Genomic DNA, 22588 nt, shown 5'->3' with positions numbered 1-22588 from the left:
AAGTTTCTTAATTGGCCATGTGCAAAGTCGAGTACTTTGGACTTCTTCCAATATGTGGCTAGAGGTTCATAAAGCATGATGAATCATTGCTCTGTCCTGAAATAAGGGTTATTATATTTCTTTATCACAGTCTGAAGAAACCTAATGTCAGAACCTAATGACAGCTTTGCTGCCTGACAGAGTCAAATGCACTCTGTGGTCTCAGCATGAGATCTCATTTGGCTAAAGTCAGAAGCATTTAGAATAACCTAATGAGCTCAGAAATCTGTGAACTCATCAGACCAGGCCCCAAAAAAAAAGAGTACCAAATCCAAATAAAACCAACTTGAAGACTGTAGAAGACTTCAAGATGGGCCTATGTTCTGGAAGACTAGTCTTTTTTCCCCAGCTGTTGTTCTAGTAGATATTATGTCTCCTCTCAAGCAGTGCTCCATAAAGTAAATAATTTCTTGGTTTAATGATTCCTTCCAACACAGAAAGATTCTTTGCATAGAGCAGAAAGGGGCAGAGATGGAATATGATTACTCCCTGCTGCTCTCTTCTCATCCTGTGCTACTTCTGGTTTAGTTTAGTCTCAGGATCCAGTCAAAGTATTTAAAGGAAATACAAAAGGTCCTGTTAATGGAAAAAAATCTCCCAGGTTTGGGGAAGGAGTGGGGAAGAAGGTGTTCTCTTGATTTGTTTCTCAAGAATAAACCCTGGTTTGTACCAGGCAGCAGAGACATAATGTACCTTTATATCCTGTATCCTCTGGGTGAGGTTTTCTATCACGTTGTCCTCAGGCATGTGAGCATCCAAGAACTGAGTGCACTGTTCTTTGAGCTGTTCCAACTTGGCTGCTGCCTCAGTGCATGATGTGTCAAAGGACTCCCAGAGCTGCAGGGTCGCTTGTGCTGCCCGCAGTTGATCTGTGATGTCTTCATTTACTGAGTTCCACCTGCCAACGTATCAAAGGGTAGGAGCATTTTCCTAGTAGACTCTTCTCCAGAATATGGTTTGGTGTAGGACTCCTGTGGGAATTCTTTGCATCCATCCCTCTGTTACTGAAAGGCTGCTGCCACAGCACCATTGTGTGTTCACAATAAAGGTGGCATCAGCTAGTCCCCACACAGGTACCTCACATAGGTGAGTTGTCTTAATGCAGATTTTAAAATCCAACAGACATTCAAAGTCCTGCCTCAGCAGCTTTAAAAAATAACCCCCCAACTACTAACTGGGAATCTTTTTTGCAAGCTTACCTATGGTGTGCCTCTGTGCACTTGTGTTCAATAATCTCAGCAAAGGAGGGAGAGCACTTCTTCTTCAGGTTACTGGCAGCAGCCTGGAGCTTGGCCCAGCTTTCTTCACTGTTCTCTGATTCATCTTGAAGAGACTGAAGAAATGGATTATTGCAATTAGTTGTGGAGGTAAATGACCTAAGTATAGCTTCCCCTAGAGATGTGTAGGGGGAGGGTAGCGATAATGACACACATTTGCAACATAGATTAAAATGTTTGTGAAAATTGTAACACCTGATCCTAAAAATTAGGGAGCTCAAAGAGAGGTGAAATGGTCCAAGTTAAAAACCAAATCATTCAGAAGGTCTCTTTTAAACTGTGGTAACTTATTTGCTCTTCAACAAACTGCTCATCTAATAAACCCACAGCCTTGGACTGATTAAATTAATTCACTAGAAACCAAAAATATTTTCATTTCAAGCCACTGTTTCAGGGAAATCTCTACTGGCAGTAAAGTTGGCTTGACAACTCCTGTCCCCTGCTGCGAGTTCCCTCTCCTGACATGGGCAATCACAGAACACTGCCATGGATCATAGCTGTGAACTGATCCAGATGAAAAATAGAGCAGGTGATGGAAGGAAGGAGGTAAGAAGGTGACCAGTTCTTTCCATTTATTGCATGTCTCCTGCTGTGGGTAGCAAGTGCTTATTGCAAGCTTTAGTGCTGAGACACACACTCGGGATTCAGAGCCTTAGTCTGTCCTACACCACTTCTGATGTAACTTGAAAATTAACCAAAACAGTCCTTATTTACAACAAAACAAGGAATGTTTACAAAACCTTTCAGTGCTTGTTTAAAGCCAGGTAAGTAGGTTTTGGCCATACCTGTAAAACATGGTCAGCTTGGCTGCCTACTCTAGATGTACCTCCTAGACTCTCACTAGCCAAGCAGAGCAGCAGGATGATTTATGTCCAGCATTTATGTTCAGAGCTGCAGGGGAAATTCTATCACTCCAAAGACAGATGATTTTGCATTGGAGCAATTGGAAATGCCAGCATCAGTGATCCCTCTGCTCTGCCCCAGAGCTGGGACATACACCCACCTCAAGCCACAGCTTTTGGGAAGGGGAATCCTGGGTCCTGGACCTTGACTCCTGTGCTGTTTATATGTGGAAAGATGCTTTAATGTGAATAATGCTTTAATGCAAAATGTGTCAGTGGTCACTGGCACAGCATTCAAACCACAGATCTGGAGACATGGTGCCTTCACCAGTTTTCTCTCAGATCACCTTCATTTCTTCACTGAGTGCCACCATGGATGCACAGGCACCTCCCTCCAGGTTATACCGCAGCCTCATGGCAAGGCCCTTCCCTGGGAAGCACAAGTAAAGGAGTCCTTTTGACCACTGAGTCAAGAACTGATACCTTTAACCTGAACAAACCCATACAGCAATGGCATTAAGTTTTCTTTTGCCAGCTGTATTTTCAGTCAAAATTCCTGCATCCCTGTGGATGAAGCAGACATTGGCATGAGGGATAGTCATGGAGTGCACGTGTCCATATGGACTCTAGTGCAAAGGAAGCATGAGAAGCTGGTACTTCATCTGGGGATGTCTTCCAGCATGTGCAGAAGAATAAAATGTCAAGAGAACTTTGCAGTTCAAAATTGAGACTGCAAGCTCACAGTAAGGCAGACATGGTAGCAGAGTACTTCTCTCTTGAACCTTGGTACCTAAATTGCACCAAGTTGAACTTGTATGATAAATAGTCAGTCTAAAAATAGTCCTCAGGGCCTCTGGAAGCATCCCACATAACCCACAGATTTCCATGGCATTATAATAAGAGGTTCATTACATATATTTTTTTCAACAAGAAAACAAGACAACTTCAGCAGCTTTACCTGGAGAGTTTTGACCTGGTTTTTCAAAGCTTCCAATGACATCACAGAAGGTTTGCACTGGTCTATGCAATACAAATATCTTGTTGTCATCAGGCTGACTTCTGCATAAGCTTCATCATATACCCTCCACTGCTCCAGTATTGACTGCATTGAGGCCTTTAATTGTGCAACCTGCAAACAAGTCACTTTTGTTACTATTTCTTGACACATAAATCACCTTTAAATTGGCTTAAAAATTTAAGTGCAATGTTCACTCCATGACAATCCACTCAAATTTCACAAGGAGTATTTTTCTACTTGGTAAAGATTTGTGCAGGCTTTGAATTAAGCAGCAAACAGTGCTCAGAGTGAAGAACTTGCTGGAAATAAAAATTCAACCAGATTTCACCATAGCACTATTCTGTCAGCCACAACTCCAGAATACCCCAAAAAGCATTGAAATAACAAACTTCTTATTCCTTCCTGCCAAAATCACCCTGAAGTGGCAGGAAGCTGAGAGTCTTAACCCTCTGAAGAAGCACATAGTTTGATCCAGAGATCAAGTTTCCTTTTAAAGAAAATTTAAACAGAAATTGTTGTGTATGGAATAAGATGCTACTACAATACCCTGGAGAGCTATCATCCCTCTTATGCCATTGTGCTTTAATAATGCAGGCCCACCTGAATCACAGACTAGGAACTTCAGGATTCTCATATAACATTAAATGGGGGATATTATCTTTGTTTTCTATGTCTGTTACTATTGCAGTAGTTTAATCTATATGGGGGCAAGCATGGTTTCCATTTGCCACGTGCTCTTAGACACTGCAAATACAGAACCACAGTCCTCCTTCAGTGTGATCTGTCGTTTTTATCCTTCTGTACATAAGGCATGTTCTGAGTTAGACAAAACACTAATCTAGTTTAATATCTATTTTCAGTTGTGCCAGTACCAGATGCTTTTAGAAAACCAGGCAAACAAACAAGCATGTCTCCATGAGACCTGGCAAAGCCAGATGCCAGATTTCAGCTCTGACTATGCATCCACATAAAGGAAAATGAAAACGTTTCTGCACCATAGTTCACCCCAAAAAGGCTGCAGAGATCACTGTATCTTAGTATCCTAGTTCCAGGCACATATGAGTTGATGGATTAATCATCCCTATTCTCTTTTGAATCATGATATAGGTGGGAGGAATCTCCAACTGCTTTTTGTAGCCTGCAGCTAATTACTGCCCACGCAAGAAAGATGGAAAGACATTATGCTCACAGACTCACAGTCTTGAGATCAACCTATGGGCAATACAATCAAGGTATCACTAGACCTATATCACAGCCTGGCTGTGCTGAGAGCAGTCACCTGTGGGAAGAAAGCTGCCCTCTGGGTTTCATTGCACATGCAGAGAATTAGGCTGTGAGAACATTCTGCAGTTCCTAAGTGCAATCCTTAAAGAAAAACTTGAATCATGTACACACACAAAATGCTTTCCTGGTAAAAACCAGCCATATCATTTCTGCTACTATCATCCTGGTTTTCAGACATAATACAGAAATATGGTTTTTGGACTAAATTGCTACCTCAGGCTTAAATTCTCACATTAATACTTCAGCCCCTGGGTGAGCTATAAACACAACCACTACAGCACATAAAATCCTCTACAGTATATATTTATTATCACCAATTTAAATCCATAAATGCACTCATTATTACATCTTCCATGCCTATCAATTACATCTGGATGAAAAAGTTCAGATCCAAGTATAAAGGTAATATAACTATAAATGCAAATTGCTAGGGAGTCAGTCAGCACAGCAAAGCAATCTGCCAGACTCTCCTTGAAGGAAGTGGGAATTACATAGGATTAGAAAATAGTCAAAGCCATCCAGTATGCAGACAACAGAGTAACTGAGAGACTGAAAAACTACAGTGAGAGTGGGGCAGAGTAGGCAGCTTCCACCAGCATACTGGAGGGGAGAACAACCAGGGTAGAAAAGAGAAGCAGACTGAGTAAGAGAGTTTAGTTTCCACTTTCAACTTGACAAAACAACAGCAGTGCTGTTTCTTTATTATCTTAAACTGCAGATGGGGGTCTGGCCCTCCCCTTCCTGTACTCAACCTACTTCAAAATCAGACTTTGTTTTTCTCTCTCAGCCTTGGGAATACATTAATTTATATTGTGGTAAAGACTTAAAAAGAAGTTCTTTGAAAGGTTTGGGTTAAGAGTGAGGAACACTTAACCCCCTTGATTTTTTTGTTGTACCAGATCTTGCCTTTCCATGGAGAAGATTAATAACACTGGTGGTAAGAATATATACAGGAGGAAATCTGAATGCAAACAAAGCTTTTACCTGGTTCTTGATGCTGTCCATCATTTCACTCAGCTCAGCTATCCTGAGAGAGAGAGCTTCTGGGGTTTGCTCTGCACTACCATTCAAAGCCAAACTCTGTTTGAGCTCGTCAAGAGTTTTGGATTTAGTTGTGAGTTGATTTTCCAGCTCCTAACAAAACCAAAAAAAGGAAGAAAAAAAGGAATACAAATACTTTAATGAGGCCATAGAAAAATCCTTCTCTATGAGGAGTTTAGATAAACATTCCTTCTTCAATATCAGTTGTGTGTAATGGTTCAGCCATGTGACACCACCACCATTTCAGCTGATACAGAACCGCTTCACAAGAAGCCACAACGATAGCTGCTGCTTTAGACAGACCTGTGCAGGTAGAGCTAGAATCAGTTTATTTGGTATCAGCATGAGCACTGGACATCATGCTTGGGAAAGAAATCATGAGAAGCTACTTCCTGAGCCACCATGCAGACCTCTTTGTACTTCTCCAGATGCAAAAAGGTTTTCTGTTAATGCAGTTGAACTTTTCCTTGGGCAGGTCAGCATTCGGGTCCTCCTCCGTGTCAGCAAATAAAGGTAAGATAGGAACTGACTTTGCAATATGAGGGTCCCTGACATCCTAACAACTTCTAGGAAGTTATTTGCAGCTTGTGCTCTTAGAGCCCTCCTCCCATGGGAGAAACCCCACCGAAATCGGGGGAGAAGCCTGAGAAAATAACTTCACCCCTAACATAACCAGCAAGATTATCAACTAGTTTTGACATGCTAGGGAGTTCTTCCCATGCAGTTAAGTTCTTCACAACATGAGTAAATATCCAACACACAATGTGCCTTAACACTTTCCTATGACACTCTGCATAAAACCATGACCTTTTTTTTCTCCACTACTTACTGTACCCAAAGTATTTTCAAATTTAGAGCTCATTTTTACCAAGCAAATCAATTTTAATGAAACATTTTAGCCACCTGAATCCTCACATTGTACCTTTCTGTGAGCAGCTTAGTGTTAGTCAAAGATACTCTCTGTTTTTCTTCCATTCTGGCCCCTTCATATGTTTCAGAGTGCTTCAGAGAGAGGAGTAACTTGGTGTATAACAGAGCACTCTAGGCAATAAAAGCAGCCTACTACAAGAGGGAGATGTAACCATGGCAATGAAAGAGCAAATATTCCATGTTAAAAAATAGAGGGAGAGCACTGTACTGAATGAAAACAGCAGACTGTCAGAGTAATAGGAGCCAATTATTAGCTGGCTGCACCTGTACTAATTTTGTGGGAGCTGATGCCTAGAAAAAAACACAACAAAACCAAAAGACACCCAGATTCTTCAGGCTGGTGCAGAGAGAGTTGCTATTTTTTCCTAATGGGACTGTGTAGTATCCATGACACTTCTACCACAGAGCTCTTCAAACTAATAGAACTGATAGCTTTTGCCATGGATGTGCTGAACTGAGAACTACTTCTTTTGCAGGCACCTCAGAATAAGATCTACAATGTTGCTGCACAACACTTCAAATATCATGGAACAACAGCAGACACATCTTCAACTGGAGGAAAAAATCCCATAAGCCAGCAGTGTACATTAAAAGTGGATCTGGTTCATTATCACTTGAACCTGCCATACTTTCATTAGAATTACATTGCAATATTCATCTAGGAAATGGCAGTTTGCATTCTTTTTTCTGCTAAAATCTGTGTAGTTCTTTAGTTCAGATTTAGCAAAGTGCTAAATATGTTTTTTTACAATAATATCACTCATGTAATGCTTTACCTTGCAATCATCTGATGTGTTCTGTGAAGAGATCAGACTTGCTGGGGTTTGTAAAGATCTCAGTCGATCACTTTGAGCGTCCAGCCAGTTGTGTAGAGTCTGGGCTTTGTTCTCATTTTCAGTGATACCCTCCAAAATGTGTTCCAGGTCTTGTATCTGAAAATTACAGAATTGTTTTAACTTACTTAAACTTAGAAGTGGGCACTGGCACAGGCTGCACAGGGAGGGTGTGGAGGCTCCTTCCTTGGAGGTCTTCAAGACCCACCTGGACACGTTCCTGTGCAACCTGGTCCAGGTGGGACCTGCTTCTGCAGGGGGGTTGGGCTGGATGATCTCTAAAGGTCCCTTCCAACCCCTACCATTCTGTGATTCTATGAAACAGGACTCCCTCTTCCAGGGTAAAATTCAAGATCACAGTGTTTACATAAAATGCTATTTAGAAGAAAAATTTTGACAGGAAAAGCTAAAAAGTTTTACTGGCTCTTTGGGATCTGACCTTTTCCCTGGGAAGGAAACAAAGCAGTATGGATTCTAGAGCTGGCAGCCTACAGGTCTGACAAGTTGGGGATGCTCTGGGCTACATGGACACATTCATATGGAATGAAATATCTGAAAAACTTCCCTAAAACCCAACACCAAAGTAACAACTAAGCAAGAGATCTCAAGCCTCCTATCTTTAATCTTGGCCCTGAGGATCCATTAAATCCTCAAACACACTTTCCTGAACATGCCTAGAGATGATGACTTTTTTCCCTCACGAGACTGAAATTTCATCATGGAAATTTTCAACCATGCAGGAACTGAATTTCCCACTTTAAAATGTTTCTGTGAGACTTCTTGAGTCAGAAGGTTTGAGAATTTTCTGTTTGATGGGCAGTCTTTGTATCTGGATTCAGGGAGGGCAGCTCCTCCCAAAGCCTTGTAAGTTTCTGATAGAAACAGAGATGAGAGGAATGTGCTTTCATAGGGATTCATTCCATCAGCACCATCTTTGCATTTAGGAATGTTGCCCTTTGCCTGGTCTTTTCCATATTGCATGAGTCACAGCAGCTTTTCTGGGCACTGAGGCCCACGAGCATCAGCATCTAATTCTGGATGCATGGATCATTTCTAGATTCATTAAAATAATTCTGAGACACTGCCTGAAACAGACTTTCTACAGATAAGCACAAGGGATGTGCTGGTATAGGTAGTCTACACCTAGAATTTGCTGCTAGTCCTCAAAGCACTCCATTGGGAAAGCATATTTCAGTACTGCAGAGGAGGACACAGAGACAGGAGCCCATTTGCAGTGACCCAGAAAGGCTGGAGCGGGGCTGGGAACAGATCCCTGCTGTGCCCTTTCCAGCAGGGTCATATGTCCCCACCTGAATATGACTGTCAACACTCCTTACTAATTACCTTTTTGGCAAATTCAACTGCTACAACAGGAAAATGGATGGTAGCTTAATATAGCCTTATTTCTCATTCCCATCATATGGTATGTGGAGGGGTTGTTTGCTTTTCTGGTGCTGTGTTTGCTGAGCAGGGCCTGGCTTGTACCAAGCAGTGCAGCACCTCTCCTTTCCACAAACCATCCAGTGTTTTCTCCCACTAAGTTTTTGAATATCCTGACTTTCACAGCACCCCAAAGCTTCAATAGGTTTCACTGACACTTTCCCCTGCACACACTACCCTGAATTCTTCCTTTTTCATTAGTTTTCTCAATATGTCTTCTTTGTTCACATGTCACTGGATCCCTTGTATGAGGGATCTTAACTTTTCCACCTAATACAGTCAATTAGGGTAAATCGTGTCATGAAAAGCAGATTTTGTCTTTTTTCCCCTCCCTGTGAGATACAGGACAGTTTAGCAGACATTGCTGAGGTTAGGATGCCTGTCCATCACCTGATAGCTGTTGTGTTATGAGCCCACTCCAGAGGCTGCCCATGGGACAGCAGGATGAACAGACAGCAGAGAGCATAGGGGGAGTCTCTCGCTCTGTTCAACAGTGTTTTCAGACTCAGGGAAAAAGGCTGCTTGCAAAATACAGAGCACTGGCACAGGCAAGATCAGAGCTGGGGGAGAAAGCAACGAGAACTCCTGTCAAACCTTTCTGTTGAGAGCTGCCTGCAGCCTGTGCCACCGCAGGTTCATCTCTCCAAGACACTCAGCAAATTCTGTCCTTTCATACCGCTTGCTTTCCACATCACAAGTGCTCATCTGCAAGAGTGACTGGTTAACAAAATCCACCATCCACTGCTTAAAGTTCATTTCCATCATATATTCCTGAAGGGTGTAAAAAGACAAAGGAAGAAGAATGTAAAACAATTAACTTGGCAGTTTTCATCCCATCAGTTCCAATGATGCTTCAAGGCCCAGTTATGGGACATTTTTGGCTTGTTCTGAACCAAAACCTGAACCATTTTTCTGAAAGAGACCTGGCTGTAGGACTAATTCTCAATTGTTACCATTCTATATTTCCATTGCTATTTCCATCTACTGAAACTTTGGCAGAAAATCACTGGTACCAGACAAGTGCACACAAGAGTTTATCCTCTTTTATCAAAGTATTTGGTATCCAAATAGAATATTAGACTACAATACCAGATTAGAATATCAGAATATCTAGGGGGAAAGAGAGTCCTCCAGCACCAGTGTCCTTGCTCATAGAGAAAAGTGAGAAACTACATGCAAAATGAGAACATCAGGGAACACCTTTTTATTTCAGAAGGTCTTAAGAGGTGAGCAAAGGGCTCCTTACTGTGTCTAATAGTGCCCAGAAAAAAAGCCACCAGGGAATATCACAGTAGAGATACTAAAGCCATAGATGCTGTAGGAATTCAGCACCCTCATCACAGCTTTCTTTGCAGCATACACATCCCCACATTGCTGGCAAGTGTACACACTGCTGATCTCTAAATATCCCAAGGGTTAAAATATCCCAGCTTTCTTTGCAGCATACACGTCCCCACATTGCTGACAAGTGTACACACTGCTGATCTCTAAATATCCCAAGGGTTAAAAGCAGCACCTTATAGACCAAAATGTTATATATCTGCTATACTAAGGCACTTTCAAAGAAATGCTTGTGTTGGCACTTGGTTTACATTCAGTACCAAAGTGCCTGAGAACTGCAGCTGAGAACTGCCTGAGCTCAGAGCACTGCTTGCTAGCTGTGCAAGGGCAGAGCAAAATATGGCTGGGAGGGATTTGTGCCCTGTGGTTGGGCTCCCTGGCATATATGAAGCCACAAGCATGGCTTGAATGGGACAATCAGCCTCTGCTTTAGAATCTAAGCAGGGTCAAGAGTCCACTGCAACCTCTCTCTCTGCAGTGACATTCATCTTGTCCTTCCCTAGCAAGTTATCTCTTTTAATGAAAAGTAACATTTAAAAACCCTGTTGTCTAGTTAAGTGAATGCTGGCTATGGAGCTCCAAAATGACAAGATATGCCTGGTTGAAAAAGTAGACTAAAACACAGCACAAACACAGAGTCCACCTTCCTAAGGAAGCAAAGCTTTCCTGCTCAACACATTTTATGATCTAAATGTAAGAGAAAGAGAACAAGTGAGACAGATGGGACAGCATGAGCAAAAGGAGATGACAGCACAGCAGGCAGTAGCTGTATTGCAGGGTAGGCAGTGTTTTGTGTGGCATGGAAGCAAAAGGCTTTCATAAAGCAAGATGTTAAGGCACCTTTGAAACTGTTTGAAGAACCCTCCCAAGAGCATGGGGAAGGATATGACAGTGCCTCTAGGCTGTTTCCATCCTTTTTGCAGCCAAACACTTTGCAGAAGGCCTGGATTTACAGCTTCCCCTTTACCTTGTACTTCTGAAGGAGGCTTCTGAGTTGGGCAGCGCTGCACTGTGAATTTATCAGCTCCTCATGTCCCTGCTGTTGTTCCACATGGTCCAGCCAGGTCATTAGCTCAGCAATAGCTTCCCGCGATGACAGTTTCTCCATCTGAAGCTGGGGGTAAATCATACAATGAATCCTCTACACTCTACTTGTTAGAAACACTAGGAAAGAGGACATCTGTATTTTTAGATAGGCACTGTAATTGCAATTATCAGGGTTATGAACTTGGAAGTGAGCCCTGTGCTCAGAGGGGCACGTGACTTCAGAAGAGTTCAAGAACTCAGACATTTGCAAGAAAATTCTTTCTAATTGCAACAGACCTTTGTATAAAACTGTAAAGATGATAGACAAGTGCAGGCCAGGAAGAACACTGCAATAATTAAACTGCAGTGCAGTACTGGAGGTATTCTGATAGCAAGACAGACAGCTAATTAGGAAAGAGGTGCTTTGGGGGCTTTATGGAGCAGCCAGCTGAAACCCAGCAGCAACAGTTTAAAGCAATTATTTAGCTTGAACTGAGAGATGGCAGCAGAGTTTCTCCTCACCTGGTGAAGCTTTTCTTGGATGGCTGGAAGCTGTGTAATCAGTTCTCCCCATTTTTGCTCAAACTTTGCCAAAGATGACCTAAGTGCTGCAGTATCAGCTTGCTTCACATGAAAGAGCTGATTGGCAGTGCTCACCACAGATGATTTCAGAGAAGATTTTTCATCAACTTCCTTAGAGAATGCCTGAGGTGCATGGGAGAGGTTTAAGAGAGGGGAAACATTCATACATCTATTTAAATAAAGCAGACAAACTAGGTTTTCAGTCACAGGATGAGCTGCCTGCACAAAACAGATTTTAACAAGTCTGTGAAGTTCAGAAAGCCTAAATTCAACCTGTTCTGTCAGCAGGTAAGGCTTTTTCCTGCACAGTTTGGAGCAGTGCTGAATGCCACCTTTTGCTCCACTGGGACTGAGTATTTTCTTCACCTACAGGTCCAGGGAGCAATCCTAGTCCTTGAGTTTCTGGCCACCTCACATCTACTAGTCTAACCTCCACAATGCTTTGCTTTCCTCCTGTGCAGATCTCCCCGTGTCAGGCCCCACACTGAGGCTGAACCTCCTGGCTAGTCATACAAGGGGAGCACAGCACCAGGAGAGGGGGGAAAAGACATGAAATACAACTCAGCATGTCTCTCTTCCCTGAATTGACTGACCATCTTTATAGCCCCATCTGTCTTCACCCCTGCACTCTGAGCCCACACTCCAAATTCAGTTGGTAAGTGGCCCATCAGCTTGGCTGAATGGCTGTGTCTGCATTCAGCATTAGGAGCAAGACAGAAATCAGCTATTATGCTGTGAGTGCAATGAGAGATTCTGGCTGGGCTGTGATGTGTTGCAGTTGAGAGCTCATTATGAGAGGACTCCATCCTGATTTACACACTCTGGCTGGCCTTGCAGTCTGAGGGAAAGTCGTTGGTGCCTTCCCATCCTTGTGGTTCCTCACACAAATAACAGGGTGGCTTTGGGGCACACAACCAAGTGAGCAGCTTCTGGGTCATGATGAATATAAAAACCACTCAAAATGATCATTTTCACTGCAAGTCACAATGTCTTATCTAAACCTAGCAGGAGAAATGACTTACAAACAAGCTGTTGATGTTATCCCTGATGGTGGGAAGATCTTGTGACACATTGAGAGATTGCTCCTTCCAAAAATTCATTCTTTGCTGAGCACAATCCAGCCACTTCATTAATTCCTCTGAGTCTCTGTTGTAGCTACAAGAAGGAAACAAAACACACAAACATACATCTCCTAGCTGAGTCTAAGATACATTTCTCACCCTCCAAGTAGTCCTCTCTGGGAGGAGACAGGTGTTACTCTGGCACATATGCTGCTAGATAACCCTGCAGAAGCACAGCTACAGCATGGACTGATGTGCCACAGCAGTTCTGCTGGAGGTACAGACGAGACTCTGATCCTGGGAGTTCTTTTCAGCTGGTCTGCTCTCCTTGAAAACATCCTCTCTTTCTGTGTTCACCTAGCAGTTGCCAGGACAAGCTGACACCAGTGAAAGAGCTTTGCTGATGGTCAAAACCTCCAGAGGAGATTCTGCACAGAACACACAGCAGGGGTGAACAAACACTGGCATGCTCTGTCCACACTATAGGTCCAGCCAGCCTAAGCTCAGAGCACGCAGGCCAGAGCAAGGAGAGCTGAGCTGAGTACATCAGCTGCTAGCTGTAGAGCCCCAAAGTGTCTCTGCCTGACTGCCAGAGCTGCATTGGCTTAGGGCATGTGGAAGCATTGGGCATGCTTGGGGTTTTCCTCTTTGGAGAGCTTCAGAACACAAGTTGAAGCAGCATGTCAGCCAGGTCCTGAATGTTTGTTAGGTGGATAGTGCATGTGCATATAGAGGCACCTTGTGCCTCTGCACGGGGATCAAGGCTAGCTTGCATTTTTAGCAGGCCAAAATGCTTAGGGCAGCATGATGAGTGTTCCTACAGAAGTAAGAAGGAAGTGAAGCTCTTGTCTACAAAGCAAGAGAAGATCATCTGTGTAACAAAGGGCCACTTTTCTGACCACCACTGCTTTTATTTTTCTCATTTTTACCTTAAAGGAGCTGTGTTATTTGTTGATATACTGCCAGATTTCAGAAGACATATATACAGGAGATGAGAAACTAATGTGTAGCTGGTATCCCTATTTGCTTTCTATGTTATACCCACCTGATCAAGAGTTTGAGTAATGTTTGAAGTCGTTGTAGTTCATGGCCAACTTTTTTGGTTAAAGACAACCACTGCTCTTCCAGCTTCCCAATCTGGCTTCTTATTTCTGGACAGCTCACAGCAGTCAGCAATTTCTTCCCTTCTTTCACCATCTGGTACAGCCTGGCATGCTTCTCATCAACACTGCTTTTGATTTGCTATCAGAATATGGGAAGTTTGCAAAACAACAATACGTTAAAAGCTGAAAACATGGCTAGCAAAACACATAGCATCTGTTGTAACTTCTTCATCTCACATTTCCCCTGCCTTACACTTTATTTTCCAAATGGAAGGAATCTGTAATTAAAATATCTAAATTATCTGTAATTAAATATCTAAAAGGGACACAGGTTTGGGGTTCTTCTGTTTGTTTCCTCTAGCTAGATCAAGACAGATCTCAACATAATTTCATATACTCTCAGAACAGCCATATTATAATTTGATTGGGTTTTTTGAAGCATGTAAACCTCAGGCAATGGACAAACACTATCAGATCTGGCTGCATTGTCCAAACATATGACTGTCCCCAGCAGAAGGTTATTTCCCTCCTGTTCTTGCTTTCAGGCTCTATCATATTTTAAAAAGTGTTACCAGTGTTTTGAAGGAAGCTGTTGGGATAATTACTGAATAAAGGTGGCAGGGAGGCATGGACAGTGAAAACATCAATTAAAAAAGACATAGGAGTGGTCTGCTTTGCTTAGACATCAGAACAAAAACAAAGCATCATTTAACCATTATTACACTTCACTGCAAGGTCAAAATGAGACACGGGGAAATAAGAAAGAAAACAAGTATATCAGTCCTGGGAAGAAGGCAGAAAGTAGCAATTGTGTGATGTGCAAGTGTCTCATTACTCTTCAGGTGTGAGGGGCTGGAGTAATATTCTTAATAAGAATATTTCTCACACAGGAATTAAGCCCTGAACAATTTTATGCTCTGTCCTTAAAACTGTGAAACTCCAGTGCTGGGGCTCCCCACAAAGGCATCATCTAAAGCTTCATTACTTAGTTCCTGATGTCTTTCAAGACAAATAAGACTTATGAGTGAAGAGCTAGCTAAGAGCTTAAAAAAACAAAGGAAATGGGCAGCTTTACACTGAGTGGCTATGCAAACACTGCATGTCTCCTGGCTCAGTGTAACAGGCATCAAAAGCACCAGAGAGCCACTGTGACTGTACATATCTACCATTATTTCAAAAGCTCTACCGTTGCTCAGAATTATCTGGGCGTTTCCGATAATCTCTTTTGTGTGATCAACTAGATTAAAACAACTAGTCCTTTTTGCCCGTATAATTTATGAAGTCAGATATCAAATTGGACTCAATATAGATCCCAAAACTCATTAATTCAAAAATTTCTGGTAGAGTGAGTCCTCTGAAGACTGAGAAAGGTCAATTCTGTGAAGAATGCAGAGCACTAGAACTTAGGTTACCAACTTTATTGAACAGTGTTTCTTCTTAGTTTTATAAAACAACCATAAAAGCTGCTTTCAAATCCTTATATTTAAATGTGTTTAAAACATAGATAAAATGCTTCCAACTGGAGTTGAAGTTCTAAAGGTGACCAGAGATGCAGCTGGGGATAAACTAGGAGTCTATTTGCTATTCTACGCTATAGAAATTCTTTTATCTTTGGTCATATAGAAATCAGGACATTTCATTTTGAATTCTCAGGATTTTAAAAGGAGCTAGCAAATCTATATCCCTTCTAGTGCAACCAGAGGCTTAGATATTTGGAGGCACTAGGCTGATTCTCCTCTTCAATAGGTCTTATGTCACAGCATGAAAACTGTTCCTGAATCACAATATGACTCTACGCTCACTCCAAGTCTCCCTGCTATCCTTGGGATCCATGTAGTCTGCACACCATCTTCTCCTAAATATTTCCACTTGAAGACCAAGTTCTGAAGCAGCTGTCATCATTACTCCCACTTAAATGAACTTGCAGCCCCTGGCTGAAGTTAGCAGCCTGATCCCCTGCTAGTTTTAAAAGTAAGTTTTCAGCTTGTATCCACACGCAGGGAAGGACACAGAGGAAACAGCTCCCTGCAAACCATCTTCTCATATTCTAACCAATCTTTTTGTCACCTCTACAGATCCACAGAGAAAACCAGTCAGAGAGACAGACACATAAATACCTCTAGAAGTGCAATCCTTTCCATTAATCTTTCTTCTGTTTCTTCAACCAAATTCACAGAGGGCAACGTAGAGCCAAGTGCCTCTAACTCCTTACTGAAAACGAGGCACTCATCATCGAATTCCATCCATTCCTAGAAAATACATTGCATCATTAACATAGCCCACATCTATCTGCATTTTTCCTACACTACACTGAGGTCTTAATACTTATTCATCAGTTCTTGCTTTAACAAACACAAAACAGGTCAACAACATGGAAATATGAAAGTGATACATTATTCCACTATAGATTGATTATTTCATTCTCCAACATCTTTGAATTTCTTCTTTGAAAGTGATAAACTTACTTTTTTTATTCTCTAGGGATGTTTTAAGATCAATTTTTAAGTTTTATTTTGAAGTAGTGCTGGTATTTTTGTGCCTTAAAGGGCTCTGTCAGTCCAGGCACTCAAAAATCACTGCAAGAAATCATGAAGTCCCTCCCATATCAGAGGAACAGATTGAAATGTCTAATTTCAGAGGTTTTCCAGAAAAAAAAAAAAGAAGACAGTTTACTGACATATAAAGAACAAGTAACAGACTGTTTCTGTCCAATGGAGACAGGAAAGGACAACTACTAGCCAAATCCCTGGTGCAGAAAGAGTTTCCCTAGATACAGCTCCTCTTCTTCCCTTCAGCTTTTACTCTCAGTTTCTTTTGTCTCATTACCTTTAATAGGCTCTCTAAGTGTATACCATACTGGCAGGCCTGCTGCTCCAGCAACTTGACTTCATTCACCAGCTCTCTCCAGAATTCTTCTCTCTTTTGTAGGATGGCAGGAGTTACATGCTTGGAAAATGCTTGCATGAAAGCCATGTGGGTCACAAGGTTGTGGAAAAAGTCCTGAAAACAAAAAACCTCCATAACCATTCTTGCTTTTTAAAGAGACATTACACACACACAGCAGGAGTATGATAAGCTGCATATGCTGTTTTCATTTATACATTTCTAAAGAAAAAGATCTACATCTACTCCTTCAGTTCATGTAAAATACAAAGAGGGACAGGGAAGTGCTGGAGAGAGTCACCAAGATGATCAGGGGACTGGAGCATCTTCCTTATGAGGAAAGGCTGTAGGAACTTGGGCTGTTTAGTCTGGAGAAGAGGAGACTGAGGGGGGATTTTACTAATATATACAAATATCTAAATGGTGAGTGTCAGGAGGTTGGGACATCCCTTTTTTCTATGGTATCTAGCAACAGGACACGGGGTGATGGGATGAAGCTGGAACACAAAAAGTTCCATTTAAATATAAGAAAAACTATTTTACTGTGAGGTGAGGGAGCCCTGGCCCAGGCTGCCCAGAGGGGTTGTGGAGGCTCCTTCCTTGGAAGTCTTCAAGACCCACCTGGACAAGTTCCTATGTGACCTGATCTAGGTGACCCTGCTTCTGCAGGGGGGTTGGACTAGATGACCTCTAAAGGCCCCTTTCAATCCTACCATTCTATGACTTTATGTTGTAAAAAGATGATGGAAGGAAGAGTTTAACTATAAATAAATTCATAGTTCAGCATGAGGTAGTTGCCACCGACAGTCATTATCCAATTTGGGAGGTGACTCAAGCATCAAAAGCATGAGCAGTTTCAAGGCCTAAGTAGTAGGCAGAGCACAATATCCCTTAGGATAACTAGAAGGTAACAGTTATGGCTCAGCTGAGCTCTTGGGACATGGCTGAATCTCAACAGAACATTTCCCCTACCTCCTCCAAAAAAAAAGACTTTGAGAGTTCAAGTTCACATTCTTCAATCTTCTTCACTAAGAACTATTAACTAGAACAAAAATTTAACTTTAGGATCCTACTGCAGGCATAGGCTATGTGAGCATCCCACTAAGCCTTGATAACCAGGGCAGTGAAAATGGTTCTGCAGCTTTCTTTTGCTTTTGTAAATCAATATCCTTATATTTGGACTGCAGATACACTATTTGTTTCCCTTTGTTAATAAATTATTAACATTTTGCTTTAGTAAGGGCAATTTTGTGGGTGACAAACACCATTCCTAAGACTCTGGAGTAGTGGTTTGCAGTATTCAGCATCCTGAAATGATTCTTAATGGAGTTTGAGCTACGTAGAGCAGTTAAATCAAGGTGTTGACATGACAGTCACACCTTGAGTCTTTAGGTGATCATGCCTCTGCACTCAGCACTGGCGAGGCTGTACCTCAAATACTGTGCTCAGTTTTGAGCCTCTAAGTACAAGAATGAAACTGAGGTGCTGGAGCATGTGCACAGATGGGCACTGAAGCTGGTGAAGGGTCTGGAGCACAAGTCTGATGAGGAGCAGCTGAGGGAGCTGGGGATGTTTAGTCTGGAGAAGAGGAGGCTGAGGGGAGACATGAGCACTCTCTGCAACTACCTGACAGGAGGTTGTGGAGAGGCAGGGGTCCATCTCTTCTCCCAAGTAATGAGTGTTAGGACACAAAGAAACAGCCTGAACTTGCACCAAGGGAGGTTTAGATTGGAGATGAGAAATAACTTTTTCCCTGAGAGGGTTGTCAGCCCCCGTCCCAGGCTGCCCAGGGAGGTGGGGGAGTCCCCAGCCCTGGAGCTATTGCAAAGCAGCGTGGCTGGGAGGATGAGGGACCTGGGTCAGTGATGGGCTTGGCAGGGTGAGGTTAGCAGTTGGACTACATGATCTTAAAGGTCTTTTTCAACCAAACAAGTATATGATTCTATGACTCAAGTGACTAGCATTGGCCTGGGGTTCTTGCCAAGCAGCAAGACAGTGAGAATGGAGGTGCATTATCAGCCATCTCTTACCAAGCATAAGGCAGCTGGGTACCTGGGTATCTCTGGGTACCAGAGATACTGGGATGCCAAGAGGAGGCTAAACTATCCTCTGAATGCTCCAAACAAAGGCTCAGCTTTCAGTTACTAGATAAAAACTCCAGGAACCTCACTATCAATTTATTACTAGTAATTAGAAGGACGTGTGTTTTCCTCATACAGCAACATGTTCTGAGGTAAGCCAAAGTAATATTAGACTGATAAAACTGAAATCCCCATCCTAATTTATCAACGTGAGAACTGCAGTTGTAATAGGAACTTCTTTTTCATGTTTCAGTGGGTCCTGTTTTGGTCTACTGAAAAACTTTGCTTTGATTTCTGCCCATACTCCAGTCCCTCCTCCATGCTATGAGCCAGTTATTCTTCTCCATAACACTGGAAGGATAAGCCACAGAAAACAGTGCTCCTGCTCTGCTGATCTGAGCAGTGCTGTGGTAAGTGTCTTATACCTTGTGATTTTTCAGGTAAGACTGTAGAGCTGCTCTGCTTTTCGTTAGCTGCTTTGGATCTTGTGCAATCTTCTCTCGTCCAATAGCCACTAACTCTGCAAATCCATGAAGTAAGTCCTCATACTGGCTCTCAGTGATGGAAGGAGAGTTCAGCTCCACGTACTTTGCTTTCAGAATGCCCCACATGTCATCCAAAACATCCTAAAACATGAATAGACTTTAGCAATTCATGAAGGACTGAAATGAACCCTACAAACCTGCACACACATTCCCAGAATGCAAAACCACCATCAGCCTTTTGAAGCTAAAAATATGTAGTTTGGAAGAATCAAACCTTGCTGAGTAAGTGGAAATTGTACTGTGGTCTTACCTCTAATTTATAAGCTTCCTGGATTAAGGTGACAGGTAACTGAAGTCTTTCCCCATGGCCTCTCAACTTTGCTACTTGGTTTTCAAGATTTTGCAGCTCCAAAGCACAGGCATCAGTTTTCTGAGTTAAGGACAAAATAGGCTGTTAGGAAGAGTTTAATGGAACAGAACTTTCCATTATCACTACTAGTGCAACAGATTCAGAGGTTGGATCTCTGCTGTGCTAGCACTTCACAAATTCCCAATGAGGCACTGAGACCCAACGAGATTATAAACTAAATAGACAAGACTGTTCATGACACAGCTTAGTGGGGTTACATGGCCCAGTCAGGAAAGGAATTCAAGTCCTATGTCTTAGTTAAACATTTAACACACATTTCAGTATGCTGATTCAAGAGCAGTCATTAAAAGCAACCACAGACTGAGAAAATCCCATTACTTCTTATGAAGTAGAAAGACTCAGTCAGGGATGGATTGAGACAGGTTCTCTCTGAAGGAAGTTATGTATTGCTGGCATTCCATTTCCAAGAGGGGTTACCTGACAGAATATACCTAAGGCAGCACGTTGCTGCTAGGGAATTCAGCAGATCTGAACATAGCTTTCAGCCCAGCAAAAAGTTCTGCCTGTAAATAAGGCTGTAAGCCTGTAACAAAAAAGTTTGGGGACACTCTCTGCTTCGCCAACATGTAGATAGGTGGCAGATGACCATTCTGCAGAGAACATGCAGTCTGTTCCTTTTTATTTCCCTGCTAATCCCTATGGAAGTCAAAGAAAACAGTTTAACTGGTCAGATGTCCTATGATAAAGTGTTTATAAATGTTAAATGAGTAGATATAAATACTGGAATCCTATGCTCACAAAGAAAAGCTAGTTTTGCATGTAAAAAGGCATAACATGTGAAGTGCTGTACTTTGTGTAGCTCTTTTTCCACCCTGCTGTAGGTCTATTTGCTCTGAGAGGTTGTGGAGAGACTGGTTCCTCCACCCCAGCTACTACAAAGACTGAAAGTAGGTCTGACTATGGACTGAGGTGTAGTTAAAAAAAGGAGAACCAAAAGGGGTGGCTAATACTGAACTATCTCCTCCTCTCACTCTTAAAACCTGAGACATAAACTTCAGAAAATATGAAACTTCATAGTGCAGCAAAAACTGGAAACAATAGCCAATGCTGAGAGTTTCTCCTCTCCTTTGAATGAAATTACCTGAAGCTGTTCAGAAACATTATGCCCACGTATTGCATTCAGGCATTGTTGCAGAGCAGCTTTTTTCTTAGTTAACTGATCATAGAGCAGCCTGGTTTCATTCTGCAAGAGAAACAAACATCAGAAGTAAACCACATATCAGCAATATAGTCACAACCAGACCAAATTACCCAGCAAACAAAATGCTCTTAGGAAAGCACTTTTTAATAAATAAAGCATGTGCATTATGGGCTTAAAGCAGTAATTTAGAGGGGGAAATTCTGTGATCTGTGGAGTATAAGAAAGTAGACTAATCTGTCACAATGATCCTCCATGAAACAAATTCTTCTCTTATGCAAAATCCGTGGAGCTTCATGAGCCACCATTAATGAGCTCATTTTCTCATTTTCATAAGTAAACATTGCAAGACTGGTCCTGCTGCTGTTGGAAACAACATTCCAGGGTTCTTCAAAGGAACTGTTTAATTGCTCAGCAGTGAAGAGCTAGCCTGACTTGCAGATGATGAACACACTTGAGTTCTGCTGGACACTGGAAACTGTATTTGAAAGACCAGGCTTTTCTTTCCTAACTTCAGCCTAGATACCTGATCTGAGTATTTTCCAGCAATAACTAATAGATTTAGCCCATCACCAGAACCTATGGAAAAGTTTTTCACCATCTGCTTTTCTGAAAAGGAACAAAAAACCTACAAATTTGCAAAACTATGGCCTCTGCTACTGTGGCACTAAATCTAAAGAACCAATAAATATAAAGGGCCAAATCAACCTCCAATACACAGCTACAAATAGCCCAGCACCAGACATGAATGTAGGAAACTCTCCTCAGCTGATCCTTACACACAGAAAGTTGCTTTAGCTTGTGGCTCAGTGTACATGAGATGCCAGGTTACCTCCATTCTTTCTGCATGCAGATTTTCTACTGTGATCAAGGCCTCTAAGCTAGTCACTGTAAACAGCAAAATTCATTTACTTCTGGAGAGGCCAAGACAACTTTGTTTAGCACAAAAAAAAACCCAGAAAGCCCATTACAGATTGCTCATCTGTAACCCAAATGCATTAACACTGACAAGTCTAACAGATGCTGTGAAACAAGATGTGCATTTGGCAGTGGAGTACCTGATAATTGCTATTATGATCCAGTCCAGCTTTCATTGAGTTGCTCCTGGAAGCAGTGGCAGCTTGAGTTTGTTCCAGCCGTGCCTGCAAGTTGTTAAAGCACTCGCAGAACACATCTGTGCTCCCACCAGCACAGCTAATAGACTTTAAAAGATCATCCTTTTTATCACTCAGATCTGAGTGAAGTTTTTGCAGCTCGACAGAAAGAGTCTAAAGGGTTGAAGGAAAGACAACATGAGTGAAAATGGTCTCTGCCTAAGGACTATTGCTTGTAACAGGCAGCAGGACTCAAGATGACAATTGTTAAGAGGAATAGGCCCAAATCTGTGCAACACCAAAAAAGTTCAGTGGTGTTGTAACACCAGTAAAACACAGAGGAAATATCAGGCCATATACATTCTATTGTAAGAGAAATACATGGGGGTTTCTCCTTCCCTGGATGCTTTAGGATTGTTACCTCATAAAGGGCTTGCTGCACAGCTGCCTCTTCAGCAGAGAGGACTGAGGTGTTTAACATCTCCTCCATGTTATTCAAACATCTGCTGATTGCAAGAAGGAGCTCAAACAATTTTCTGTCCAAACTGGAAGAGACCTCCTCTGCCACGTTATCCTGAGTAAAGGCAAGCCACAAGTTTTCAGTACTTTCACCCAAGGCATGGCTAACTTTTAATCACTCATATCAGGTTAGAAGTTCAG

The 22588-nt window shown here is 42.1% G+C and overlaps 1 protein-coding gene across 2 annotated transcripts in view; it reads right to left on the bottom strand.

The window, feature by feature from the left end:
* SYNE2 (spectrin repeat containing nuclear envelope protein 2) overlaps positions 1 to 22588 on the bottom strand; it is a 199214-nt gene that overhangs the window by 52098 nt on the left and 124528 nt on the right. For both annotated transcript variants that reach the window (XM_061998801.1, XM_061998802.1), the window contains exons 74-90: positions 22350 to 22502; positions 21893 to 22102; positions 20778 to 20879; positions 19577 to 19696; positions 19207 to 19407; positions 16644 to 16817; positions 15935 to 16066; positions 13760 to 13956; positions 12676 to 12808; positions 11594 to 11776; positions 11013 to 11159; positions 9299 to 9475; positions 7208 to 7363; positions 5445 to 5594; positions 3117 to 3287; positions 1239 to 1372; positions 733 to 937 (exon numbers count right to left, since the gene is read on the bottom strand). In XM_061998801.1, the coding sequence (XP_061854785.1) occupies positions 733 to 937; positions 1239 to 1372; positions 3117 to 3287; positions 5445 to 5594; positions 7208 to 7363; positions 9299 to 9475; positions 11013 to 11159; positions 11594 to 11776; positions 12676 to 12808; positions 13760 to 13956; positions 15935 to 16066; positions 16644 to 16817; positions 19207 to 19407; positions 19577 to 19696; positions 20778 to 20879; positions 21893 to 22102; positions 22350 to 22502 (2745 nt within the window). The remainder of the gene's footprint in view (positions 1 to 732; positions 938 to 1238; positions 1373 to 3116; positions 3288 to 5444; positions 5595 to 7207; positions 7364 to 9298; positions 9476 to 11012; positions 11160 to 11593; positions 11777 to 12675; positions 12809 to 13759; positions 13957 to 15934; positions 16067 to 16643; positions 16818 to 19206; positions 19408 to 19576; positions 19697 to 20777; positions 20880 to 21892; positions 22103 to 22349; positions 22503 to 22588) is intronic.

This window comes from Colius striatus, chromosome 6 (assembly GCF_028858725.1).
Source record: "Colius striatus isolate bColStr4 chromosome 6, bColStr4.1.hap1, whole genome shotgun sequence".
Taxonomy (NCBI): domain Eukaryota; kingdom Metazoa; phylum Chordata; class Aves; order Coliiformes; family Coliidae; genus Colius; species Colius striatus.
This window is presented reverse-complemented; position numbering and strand designations above follow the sequence as displayed.